Below are 13,415 nucleotides of genomic sequence, written 5' to 3' on the forward strand. Positions count from 1 at the left end.
TCTGTTGATGAAGTTGTGGGAAAGGTGGCACCGTTATATATTGTCAGTGGGAATATAAAGTGGTACAACCCTTCTGGAGGGAAATTTAGCAATACCTAACACAGCCACTGTGCACTTAACTTTTGACTCAGCTATCTCACCTATAGGAATCTACCCTAAAGATATACCCACAGCTCTATGAAAATACATATGCGTAAGGTTATTCATGGTCACACTGCTTATAATTAGAAAATATTGGAAATGACCTAAATGCTTATACACAAAATGGTTGAATAAAGGGTGGCACAATGAAGTACTCGGCAGCTGTAAAACAACAACAACACGATGTCGATCTTTATGAATTAATATGGAGTGATTTCCAGAATATATTGTTAAATAAAAAAGCACAGTAAAAATGATATCTACAGTAAGCTGCCATTCTTGCAAGAAAGGCATAAGAAAATATACATGTATCTATTTACTTGTGTGAAAGAAATACAGGAAGGATAAGCAAAAAACTAAAGAGATTGGTTATCTACAGGGTAGGTGGGAATGGGGTAGAAAGAATGGGGAAATGGGGGTGGGATAGTAGGGATGGGGGTTAACACTTCTCTGAAAATGCCTTTTTGTATAGCTCTGACTCTTTGAACCGAGGTATTGTTTCACATACCCTCAAGATAAATACTGAAATTCAACCAGGATGTGGGGGAAGCGAAAATGGAATATGAACAGTAACAAATGAACTTAACTATAATATAAATAGTAACATGGCCATACTGAAGGGTAGGGAAGGGAAAAATTAACCTAGATAACTTTGGAAAGTAGTATTTGACTGTGTATTTTAAGGCTAAAGGCAGAAATGACTATACACATATTATATGCTAGTTAGTAAATTTGTTTCTCACAGGCATGTGAGTTAGTCATTCTGAAACTACTTGATGTGTCTGCAGGTCTGAACTGATACCTATATATTGTGAATAATGAGAGACAGGTTTCCCAATGTCAGAGAAAGAAAAATCAAATAAAGGGGGAAGGCTAGACTGAACCCTGTGGTCCTGGGTTGGAATAGGGGGTATCAGTATGAATTTATGCTTTTAAATATAATATATTTTGTTTATATATTATATATCTATAACTATTTATATGTACACACACATGTGGATAAATACAGAAGTAAATATAGATGTGCACCTACACGTACATTTATTTCCCAACTCTGTCGTAAGGGCCTAGAAGCAATGACAGCCCAGAAGCAATGAGGACCCACACCACCCAGATATTGGTTTCTAAATACGATTCTCCAGTAAAAGGAGCCAGGGGTTCTTGGAGAAATGGCTGGAGCTGGGACAATGTAAGAGGATGCCGGAGCCTCCTGCGGTACTAGAAAGTAAGGAGGAGCTAAAAAATTGGTCAAGGACACAGGAGCCAACTTGAAGGAGTTCCTAATGGCCCAATCTGGGACAATTTGAGCAACAAAGTAAATAATGATAGTATTGGATTATAACCCAAAGACAAAATAAATATTCATATTAACATTTTAAAAATTGAATAAGTGAAGGAATTAATGAATGAATGGGGAAGAGGTGAACTCTTCCTTAGAGCAGGATTACAATTAATAAATGTAGAGGGAAGAGGGAAATCACCAATAGGCAAACATCATGGTATGGTTGTTGTAAGCAAGAATCATCAATTGATGCTAAAATTAGTGGGCAAAAGTATCATGAGAAGCAGAATATTTGCTTGATCTCAAAGTACCTCCCCCACCCGATTACTTATTAATATGTTACAAAGGGAAAAACCGTAACTTTACAGTGGAAAAACTACACTACAGGTACTATACTACCTTAACTATATGATCAGAGTAACATTACTAGTAATAAGATACATTGGTATCCGTGCCCCCTGATAAGATGCACTGAGAAGATCTCCTCTTATGGAAAAAAGATCAGACAAACTCAAACTGAGTGACATTCTACAAAATCACTGACCTGGACTCTTCGAAAGTGTCAAAGTCATGAAAGACAAAGAAACCAAGGAACTGTCACAGATTCAAGGGCAGTAAGAATACCTGACAACTAAATGGAATGTAGGATCCTGAATTGAATCCTGGGGAAAGGACGTAAGTGGGAAAAAAACTGGTGAAATTCAAATGAGGTGAGGTCTGCAGATTAGTCAATAGTGTCATGCTAATGGCAATGGTGATTCCCTGCTTTTCATGATTGTACTATGGTAATGTAAGATGTTAACTTTAGGGGAAGCTCAGTAAAGTGTGCGCAGAAACTCTGCATCATTTTTGCAAATTTTCTCTAAGACTAAAATTATTTCAATATAATAAATTAAAAAATGATGGGATGTTTCCCTGGCATCTAACAAAAGTGACAAAGTTTTTAAAACATAGTATCTTTATGGACTCGAGGATTTATACATACTTGATTTATTTCAATCCATTACAGTTAAAATTGTCCCATCTTTGGGACTGTGTTCCCACTTTTATTCCTTTTATTTGTTTTTTGTTTTTTTAATATTTATTTATTTATTGGCTGTGTCAGGTCTTAGTTGCGGCACACGGGATCTTTTGTTGCAGCGCGCAGGCTCTTTGTTGAGGTACAGGGGCTCCAGAGAGAGCGGGCTCAGTAATTGTGGCATGCAGGCTCAGTTGCCCCACGGCATGTGGGATCTTAGTTCCCTGACCAGGGATTGAACTGGCGTCCTCTGCATTGCAAGACGGATTCTTAACCACTGGACCACCAGGGAAGTCCCTATCTCAGTAGTATTTGTTTCCTTGCTTTCCAATATGTAACGATACTTATACATTTCATGCTCCAGACCTGGAATCAGCCATTTCTCCAAGGACTCCTGGTTCCTTTTAGTGGGCAATGGTCTTTAGAAGATATAATATGGGTGATGGGGTGCTAATTTTTACTGCATTAGTCATTGTTTGGGGGCATTTTCAATGGACAGAGCTAGGAAATAGGATTTGCTTGTTTTAAAGATAAAATACACTGTGAATTTACACTGATACTTCCAATTCATTGCCAGAACTAATTATAGGGTTTTTACTTAACCTTATCACTCTTACATCTGTATTTTCTTTTAACCATGTCAAAATTTTTGCTTCTCATTACCAACATAAGCACTCATTTGATACTCACATAGAATATCAATTCCACTATTAACAACAATAATATGATTGCTGAAAAGAAATATACATATGTATGTATGTGTATATGCATATTTGCATTTGTTTTTGTCCTTAAGATATATTTGACTGAGGAGGTACAGTCAGACTACTTGTTTCCAAGTCACTTGGAATAGTTTCTTTCTGTGTGGTTATGCCACCAACTAGTACATGATTAGATTCATTTGTTTCATTTTTCTTTTTTTTTTTTTTTTTAGTGACAGTTACCATGTGAATTTTGCTTTATGACCGTGTAAAATATTTACTGGCTCCAGAATCAAATTTTTAAAATAAACAGTATGTTCAAAGAAATCTAGCTTCTATCCCTACCTCTTTTACACTCTGCTTATAGGACCGTTTTAAAAAATTATGGTTTATCTTTCTATTCTGTTAAATGGAAACATGTGTATGTGCACATGAATCCTTAAGAAAGTGGATGCATTTTCTTAGAAAATGGTAGAAAGATATACCTGTTTTCTTTACTTTGCTTTTTCACTGAATATCCTGGAGGTTACTCCACAGCAATGTATAGACATAATCTTAACTCCTTCCTACAGTTGCATAGCTCTTCATTAGTTTATTCAACCAGTCCTTTATTGATGGACATTTGGGTTGATTCTGGTCTTTGGCTTTACAAATAGTGTTAATGTAGAGGTTTTTTGTTGACTTGGCAGAACCTTAGGGGAGGAATCAAGGAGTGAGCCTGCTGGGGCAATAGGGGGTTCCTCTCACATAGCCAGGGATTTACCCTGCACGTCCCAGAAAGGGATTCCCGTTCTACTGGAACTGTAGCCATAGGTGAATTCTGGTTCTTGAATACTTGGGAGTAAGATGTCCTTAAATTGTGTTTCTCATGGGGGTCCACATGAGCTGGGGTTTTTTTGGTGGTTTTGGCTGGCAATTATCTGAGAAGCAAATGGAAAAGAAGAGAATATGGTGCTAGACAATGATCAACCCATGAAAGAGACATTTAAACCCACAGATGCCTTGGTCTCCCTTTGGGAAAGTCCAATCCAGGATATTCTACCTCCTTGTATTTCTCGTGTCAGCACTAGAGTAGGAGTTGTCAATGTATTTCAGATATTAATAATACTGTTTCTCACAAGTCTCTCCCTGTTTTCTGTCCCTATCCTAACTGGTTTCTCCTTGTATTATCCCTAAATCATATTGTCATTTAGCTTATTTCAGCTCCAACAATAATGGTGTAACTCTTTTGGAATAAACCACACTGTTCTGGTTTTCATCCTACCTTTCTGACTGCTGTTTCTTAGTCTCTTTCTTCTCTGCCTGGGCCTTAGCTTTGGTGTTCCCCAAGCATCTATTCTTGGCCTTCTCCTCGGTAACTTTTTTGAGTCCTTGATTTTTCAGAAAATTCAACGAAAGCTATGGATTTACCCTTTGCTCAGAAAAATGTACCTCTGTACCTATACACAGAGTTGTGCATACAATTTCAAGGAGTTCATGAACACCCCTCTATGAGCACAAGTTCAAAGACATCTGCTCTCACGTACTCTGGGCTTCCCTTCCCAGGACCTCCAGTGCCATCTCATCACCAGTGACTCCCCAGTCCATGTCTTACGCCCAGGCCTCTCTCCTGACCTCTAGCTTCCTCCAGGCACCCTCACCAGGTGATCTGTAGACCTACAGATCATGTTCATAGCTGAGGTTGCCTTCTGCCTCCCACAGGTCTGCTCCTCTGCCCACGCCTTAGTGGATGGCTACATCGTTTGGCTTGCCGACCAAGCCACCACCTAGAAGACATTCTTGATTTCTTCCTTATCACTCTCTACATCTAATCAATGACTCTCAGATGGAAGCAAGCCCCTTTTCTCTCCCCCAAGCCACAACCTTAGTTCAGGCCACCATCATAAGTTATCTCTTACCTGGACAACTGTAGTAGCCTCCTAAGTGGACTTCCGGCCTCAAAAACCAATCTCTCTCCACCTGGATATCTTTTCTTATACAGCAGCTAGTGAGATCTTTCTATACTGCAAGTCTGACCATGTTATTCCTCTATTGCTAACTCTTCGAAAGCTTCCCATTGTCCTATTGAATATAAAAAAAAAAAGATCATTCATGATCTCTCCTGCCCCATTGCTTGCTCACAGGGGTTTTCAACTTCTATATCTACTTTTTCTAGGATCTCTACACTGGTGAGAGCCAAGGTGAGATTTGATACAGAACTTAACTTTACAGACGTCTTATAAGCCATCAAAGCAGGCCCAAAGGTCACTGAATAGAACAGGGCTGAACCTGGAGAATGGGGACCAGATCACAAACACTTACTAAGTAGCTACTATGAGCAAGGAAGTTCTGAAGGAGATGCGGAGATGAGTAAGACAAGGTTCTGCCCCAAGGGCCTTGCAATCTATAAAGGAGTGGACAAAAGAGGCATGTTCCAGATGGACTGGGTGTACATGTCTACCACATGCCAGGCTTTGTAGCATAAAGGAAAGTGCAACTAAATGTCCTAAGGAAGAGAAAGTACTATGAGGATGCAAGAGGGGGTCAGAGAAATTCCATTTGATGTAGATTAGTGAAGTCTTTGTGGAAGAGAAGTGTTTGAAGACTTGAAGGGTGGGTAGGGAATGGTCCAGAAGAGAAGGGGTCAGGCACTGGCAGAGTCTCCAGGCAGAGGGAACTGCAGGAGCAAAGGTGCCTACTGTGTCCTTGGAAGTTAACCGCAGCACTGGAGGGGACTCTTCTCATCTGGCTCCAGCCTCCAGCCCCTGAAGAGGCTTTTGAGAGCTGAAAGGTGGCATCACATCACTTGCATTTCTCTGACCTTGCATAATGAAACCCTGAAAAAGTTCTGAGGTGTTACGGATGTTACCAGCAAGTGTGGTTGCTGCCCATTGCACAAATGGAAAGAGTGAGGTTGAGAGGAATTCAATTAAAATTTGCAAACATTGAAAGTACTTTCTGTGCACTAGGCAATCATCCTGGAGAACACAGAAATGCATGAAATTGGTTTTCCACCCTTATGGAGGCAGAATTATTGGCTATGTGAGTTCAGAAGGATAAAGAATCCTTTTAAGCTTGGGTGTGAGGTGGTGGTCTAGGAAGGCTTCCTGGAGGAGCTATGATTTGAGCGGAACTCTTAAGTGGGAGTAGGATGCGCATAGCTTGGGAGACAGAGGGGGAAATTCCAGGTGTGGGCAAAGCACGAGGCATGTTCGAGGGACAGTGAGGACTCTAAAGAGGGCCTGGAAAGGGGCATCCAGGGAAGCTGATCAATGGAAATAAGGCAGGCGGAGTAGGTGGAGGCCAGATGTTGGTTCTAAATAATTCAATCTTTCCTCCTCTCCTCCTACTCTGCATTCCACCAGGACCAGCTCCTCTTCTGCGATGACTGTGACCGCGGCTACCACATGTACTGTTTAAATCCCCCAGTGGCTGAGCCCCCAGAAGGTAATGGTGATTAAGTCAACAATAACAACAACAGCTACTTCTACCACTTACCGGGCCCTCACTAATGTGCAGGCCTTGTGCTAAGGGCTTTACGTGTCTTGTCTCATTTAATCGTCACAACCCTACGGAGCAGTTATGACCACTACCATTTTACAGATGATGAAACTGAGGCACAGCTCAACCAGCTGAAATTTCAACTCGAGGGCCAAGGAGATGTTTCCCAGACGTATGGCTGAGAGGGTGGGGGAGGTGTGAACTTCTAGGGGAAGTGGTCCAGACCCGGTGATGCTGGTTAAGAGGCACAGCCAAGGAGGGAGGGTCTTCACCGCAGTTCAACCAATCATCTCTGAGCACTTTCTGTTTCCCGAGCAGCTGAGCGACGGACTCCAGCACATTTTCAGAACTGGGACTCTGTCTCTGAATCGTGAAAGTCAAACTAAAACAGGGCTTACAGAAAGGTTAGGGTCAAGGGGTGGGGCTTGAGGGTTGGGGGAGGGGCTGCTAGTAATGCCATCTCATTTCTTGTAGGGAGCTGGAGCTGCCACTTATGCTGGGAACTGCTCAAAGAAAAAGCCTCAGCCTTCGGCTGCCAGGCCTAGGGCCCCAGGTCACAGAATGTGGCTTGCCGCCGGAAAGGCTGAAGCAGAGCTCAGTTCAAACCAGATGGAGACCCTACTCCCATGTATCCAGACAGACCAACCGTAAGGGACATCAGTAACCACAGAGGGCGTGGACACGTGGAACCGAGGGGGCGAGATATCTGCTTAACTCCTACACACGGGTTTCCGTTCTTCAGCCAGCCCCTCCTGTTTCTGCCAGAAAGATCGTAAACTTTTGAAGAAGGACCCCAGCCACAGCCCTGTGGACCCCCCTCACATTCACCCTAGCACTGCGGCCCTCTCACTGGTTCCCATTTAAGGAACCACTGGTCCCATTTTGTGACCACCCATCAGTCACTCATGCGTGGTTTGGTGTTTTCTATCTATTGTGTTCCAAGAAATCTTCGCACAGCCTCCCTGCCCCCAGCTTAGCCTCTTCATCCTGAACCCAGCAGAGGAGCAAAGGGCTGTGGAGAAGTTTTTATTTATTACAAGCCCCGCTGGAAACTTCTAGACTCGGAACCTAGAGGCTGTCTAGACGATGGAGCCCTGAAATCCCTCCTTGTTCCTTGGTCCCTGTGAAGAGGAAGAGCTGCTTCCCCAGCAGATATCCAGTGGCATCCACAGCCAGGCCGATCTCTTGATGGGGCTGGGGAGGCAGGGGGGAGGCCCTGAGGGGTGGACGGAAATGTTGTGAAGATAATTCTGAGGCCCCGCCATAGCCAGTCAGTATCTGCTGTCCGTCAGGAGCGGCCTGGCAAGGCACCAGACCTTCAGAGCTGGGGCATGCTTGAGGAGAGACAGGCCACAGCCTGTGGCAGAGGAAGAGACCAAGACTCTGCCTTCCACTCAGCCTGAGTCTGGAGCTTTCCCTGGTGGGACTCAAGAACCAGGAAGGTGAGTGAAGGCTGCCAGGTCAAGAATCTGAATGTTGGTCCCAAGGACTGCAGCTCTGAGAAACCCTTCAGTATTGATGTGACACTACGAATTCCTTTTCCCAAGTAATTCCTTCCTTCCACATAGTGTATGTTTGCCATTGTCTACTGAGACCTGACTCTGGAAATTTCAGGATGGGGGAGAAATGATTGTTCCCTAAACAAATAATTGGGGTGATGTGATTATTTACGACCAGGGCGACAATCACGCAGAAGCTTCAGCTCGAGGGCTGCTCTTGTCTCCTAAGCTCCCCGGTACATGCTAGACTCTCCTTTTGAAAAAATGTTTTGAGAAGCCAGAGGTGGGGAGGCTCAGTTCCGAGAAGTCTGTGTTGGAAGTCAGCCCTGTGGGCTGGAGCGGACCGGGCTGCCTTTGAATCTCCGCAGCAGTGGCAACAGCAGCAACACACAAAAACTGACACATTTCTGGAAAAATCATTTGCCTAACGGGCAGGTCTCGGTGAGCAGGACCCTGGCACACGCTCAGCTTCCTTGAAATCAGCTCCATCTCTGTGGTCCAGCTGCTTACAACAAAGACCCAAGTTATTTTTAGTCCTTCAGCTCCTGAAGAAGCCCCTGGAGGCCCAGAGGCTCTGGCCGCTTGGGCTACCTCTGCCCGGCTGCGGCCTTCTCGCCGAGACTTGGCAAGAGCCCTTCTTCCTGGCTAATTGCTCTTGGCCTGCAGACCCGGGGCAGCCTGGCGCACAGCCGAGCTGTGCTGGTCCCCCCAGGTCCTCTACGGGGTGACCTGTGGCCAGAGACGGGAGTCAGTCTCCTGCAGGAGCCTGTGGCCTTGGAGGGGGTTCCATGCATACATAATGACCTCGTTTCAAGGGCCTGACCAGATGAGATTTTCATCTTCCTCATGAGATATTTCCTTCCCCCTGCCGGTTGGTGAACCCATTTTGGATTCCGGAGGCCCAGGGAGGGTCTGGGAAGTTGCTATGTGGTCGCCTCGTCCATTTACCCCAGGCGGGTCATATCAGAGGGCCAGATTTCCTCTCCTGACCACCCCGGCTCTCTGTCCTCCCACAAAACCCAAAGTGAGCATCCTCAAAGGCTGGTTATTGGTTTTGAAAAATCACTTTGATTTAATTTTAGGAAAAAAGTCATCAAAATGTTCTCAAACGCCACAAATGGCTTAAAAGTTAAAAAAAGCAAATCTGAAACCAAAATAGTGGCCCTACAAGTGACAGACCCTCTTTGGAGTGTGTGCAGATCTGTTCCCCACCTCAATGCAGATGATGGGGTGGCTCTGTTCTCTCTCCAGCCACAGAGGGTAGGATTGGGTCTCGCAGACCAAGGACGGTGCTGTAACCTTCCACAGGGATGAGGGTGGCCAGGAGTCTGGACCAGACATCAGGAAGGCCCATAGTTCCCTTCCCAGTTTCACTCCCTGAAGGATGGGCCCAACCCCTTCTTCTTTGGAGACCTCAGTTTCCCCATCTGGAAAATGGGGAGAGCAAAGCCAGCTTGTGAGATGGCACTTGCAGGATACTGCAAGCAAACAGAAGTCATGGTCACATTTATCAACTTCTGTATTGAGAAAAGGAAAGTGTTGGTCAACAATTGCTCTTTCTTTGAGCCCCAGAGAATGAACTAGAATCACAGGGTGCACATGGATGGTCAGGGTTTTCGTTTTGCCCCTGCCGTTGAGTAGCTGTGTGACCTTGGGCAAATCACTTAACATCTCTGAACCTCAGTTTGCCCAGCTGTGAAATGGAGAAAATACTTGTCCTGCCTGTCCCACAGTGACATCAGGAGTCTTAAAAAGTATAATGTTATATATATCATCTGGAGAGCTGGGCTTGTCAGGTAGGGACCCCAAATGATTTCTACACCCCCTTTCTTGTGTGAGTTAGCTAAGGTTAGACGCCTTCTTGGAATCTCCATTTTGACCAAAGGGGGTTTATGTTTTAAGGAACAGGCTGCCTGTGGTCAGGGCCACTAGGTCAAGCTGTGACAAGAAAACTGTGACTGAGCATGGATCTGTGGTGGAAGGTGAGAGATTTATCCTGGGGCTGGGGATTTCAGAATGAAGATACTCCCTTCTATAAGGTCAACACAGCCTAGAATGGGGTGCTAACTTCTGGAGAGGGCTATAATTCAGCTCAGTGTAACAGTCACTTAAAAACTTTGGTTTAAAGCCCAGCTCTGTTAGTTTCTAGCTGGTTGACCTCAGGCAAATGACTTAACCTCTCTGAGCCTCATTTCCCACATCTGTGAGGCAGGGAGATATGGCTTCTCCGGCAGGGTTTTTGCGGGGACGAGAGAGGTAGTGCTGCTGAAGATCCGGGCATGGGCCCTGGCGTGGCGAGGGACCCACACCTTGGTAGTTCTGGTCACTGCGTACAGAGGCCACCACGTGGAGATAATGGTGCTGTTGCCTCACAGCTCAAACCCTGGGAACCGCCAGGGTGCCTTTCTTCTGCTTCACCCCGATGTTGTGGCTCCCGCCAACCAGAGAGGAGGTGAGGCTGCGGGATCCCAACTGGAAGTTGAAACCCTCTGTTTCCTGTGGGTATTTTTGAAACTGCTTTTCGGGCCTGCAGCAAATCCAGTTGGAGGCACTGGCGTGAGGAATTAGAGACAAGGCCCCTGCCAGGAGATTTACCTTCCGGCGGCTTTCCTTCTAAACCCCCCACTGGCTCAGAGCCCCTGAGGCAGGAGCCAGCAGGTCCCAAGGAGCCCCTGCTCCTGTCATTGCCCCAGGGTCAGGTGGGAAGCCAGGCAGGCCTAGGAGAGCAGCCGCTTCCCCAGGCTCAGCGCATGCGCATGCCGTCTGGGGCGTAGCCAGCCCGCGGGGGTGTGGGAGGGAGGGAGGCCAGATTCCTTCAGAGCTGGGGAAGATAACAGGTTTTAAGGTTGGGGGAGGGTTTGGGTTTCACAGTGATGGTTGCATGATACCCTGGAGAGTTATACACTCATGGTGCATCTTATTTAGTCTTTGCGCTTTGAACACAGCATGATTCCTTTTGGCCCTTCCCTTTAAAAGTTCAGATATTTTAAGGAAGAAAAATGAAAGGATTATTATTACTTTTCCTATGGGGGCAAGTTTAGGAGAGAGATCTATTGCTCTTGAAGAAAGATTATGGGCACCCTTAGGCTTCCAGACTCAGAGAAGAGGGGCCCCTAGTATCCTCTTTTGAGTCTTGTGTAGGGGGTTGGTGGGGAGTGCTGAGGACCACCTGGCCTCTGGCTCCCTGTTGATTGGGGGGCTTCAGAGGGCAAAGCAGGCAGGAGTGGTGCCCCTCACCCAGCTGGAGGTGGGAGGAACCGAGGGTCTTCTGGTCGATGTGGATTTTCCCAACCCCACAGAAAAAGTGTCCTTCGAACTTAGTGAGATAAGCTGTTGAGGCCCTCCTGGTCTGGATGGAAAGAGGGGGCTTGGTGGGGAAAGAGGTGGCAGCAAAGGACGGGCTAGATCACGGACGGCCTGCAACCTTGGGAGCAGAGGATTTCTAGGCACTGCTTCCAGAGGGGTCAGGCCTGGGAGGCCCTCCCCCTCCAGTCCCCGAGTGCAGGATGCCAGCATCTGGGACACCAAGAGAGGGGGCACCTGGCCGGTCCTCCCCACCGCCCGGCAAAGTGGATGGGGTTCCTCCTACCCCTGTTGTGTGCTCCCCTTTTTGCGATCTTACCCCCCCACCCCCAAAGGATGCGATTGGATTCCTCTGGATGTCAGGTGAGGAATGGGGAAGTGGGAGGGAAGCACAGATAACTTTCATTTGCTTCAGGCCTACAAGCCTCCCCACCCGGGCCCACGGCCCTGCTGGTTTCCTTGGGTCTAACTGGTCCGTGGTCAGAGGTGGGCTCTGCAGCTGTCAGTGGGTTGAGTTCCTGAACATTCCAGGGCTTGGGGGTCTGGTTATGATTCTCTGCAGCCACCAGCCCTGGGGTGGGGAGAAGCAGCAGAACAGATGGGTTAGTTCAGGGCCTTTGAGGCAGCTAGAGCGGGGCTTTGACCCTGGGAAGCTGGGTCCCTTTCTAAGGAGGCGGGACAGCCGAGGTAATTGTTCTGGGAGGGAGGCAAGAGGGAGAGGAAGATGTCCTTGGGTGCTGCCTGCCCGGGTGCCCTGGCTGTGAGAGCAGGGACGCCCTTTGAGCCGCTCAGCAGCTGCTCCCGGGAAGGTTTGGCTGCATGGCGCCTTCCCCGGGCTGCTGGGAAGAGAGGCCCGAGGAAGCGCCTGCGGGGAGCTGGGAGGGGAAGGGTCTGGGCCTGCCCAGAAGGAACAGGGGCTCCCTGTGTGAGCGGAAAGCTTTGGAAGGGGGCGGGCTCCCGGAGGAGGCACTCTGGGCTCTGAGTGAGCCCTGGTCGTGTCCCTTCAGATGGCTGAGACCTGAGGTAACTTCCCAGGGTCCCTGGAGGCTGTGGGGGGCAGGACGGGGGTCAGAGGGCACAGGAACGCCCCTGCTCACGGTCTTTGTTCCCAGCCCCCTCCCTTTCTTCGCGCCAGTGTTTTGAAAGAGGGTCATTGCAGGCTTTCCCCCTCTTTGGCCCTGCCAAGAGAAGGAAGTATTTGTGCTGATGGTGACATTTCCCAGGCAGGCCAGAGGAAGGCAGGGACCGGGGCTGGCGGGCGGCCAGAACCCTCTTCACGGAGACGTAATGACTAATCATGACCTCTAGCCCAGGCAGCGAGCAGAGCGGCCATTCAGGATGGCACCAGCCCAGTCTGGCAAAAAAGGCTGCTGTGGTGGGGAAATGAAGGGGTGAGTGGTCGCTGTAGGAAATGGGGGGGGTGTGAGCCCCCAAGACCTCTCTTCTCCCTCAGCGACACGACCCCTCAAGTCTCCAGGTTATATTCACACTCACTGCACCCCGTTTGCTTGCCTCTCTGCATCCCTATGATTCCTATCAATGTTATTAATATGGATGATGAGAACAGAGACGTGCGCGTGCGCACACACACACACACACACACACACACACACACACCCCTCGCATAACGAACTAAAGCGAACCTTACGTGTTGCTCCAGGATGAGAGGGAGAACTGCCAGTAACCAGGAGCTGCCAGACAAGATGCTTTCTTTCCCCGAGGTTCTCCCAGGCTGGCTCCCCCAGCTTCTAGCCCCTGCACAACCACAGGGAGATGAAAAGGGAGCCTCATGCTTGGAGAACCACTGGCTGCAAGGACTCTCTCATCTCTCCCCTTCACTCTCTCCTGCTTCTTTGGGGAAGATGTTTGGCAGTAGTTGGGAACCTGGAAAAAAAGTCTCGATTCTGCTTTATCTAAGGGATGCAAAGATTTTATAGGTAGAATTGGGGTTGTGGTTTTTATTGGCTTTGCCCTTTCATGATCATTCCCCA

The 13,415-nt window shown here is 47.4% G+C and overlaps 1 protein-coding gene across 2 annotated transcripts in view; it reads left to right on the plus strand.

The window, feature by feature from the left end:
* The window catches only part of DPF3 (double PHD fingers 3), a 277,931-nt gene extending 264,890 nt beyond the window's left edge, over window positions 1–13,041 (plus strand). For both annotated transcript variants that reach the window (XM_082384351.1, XM_082384348.1), the window contains exons 10-11: window positions 6,487–6,568; window positions 7,097–13,041. In XM_082384351.1, the coding sequence (XP_082240477.1) occupies window positions 6,487–6,568; window positions 7,097–7,167 (153 nt within the window). In that variant the 3' untranslated portion in view covers window positions 7,168–13,041. The remainder of the gene's footprint in view (window positions 1–6,486; window positions 6,569–7,096) is intronic.
* Window positions 13,042–13,415: the final 374 nt, after the last annotated feature.

The sequence above is a fragment of the Balaenoptera borealis genome (genome assembly GCF_965194805.1).
Source record: "Balaenoptera borealis genome assembly, chromosome: 3".
Lineage (NCBI taxonomy): Eukaryota > Metazoa > Chordata > Mammalia > Artiodactyla > Balaenopteridae > Balaenoptera > Balaenoptera borealis.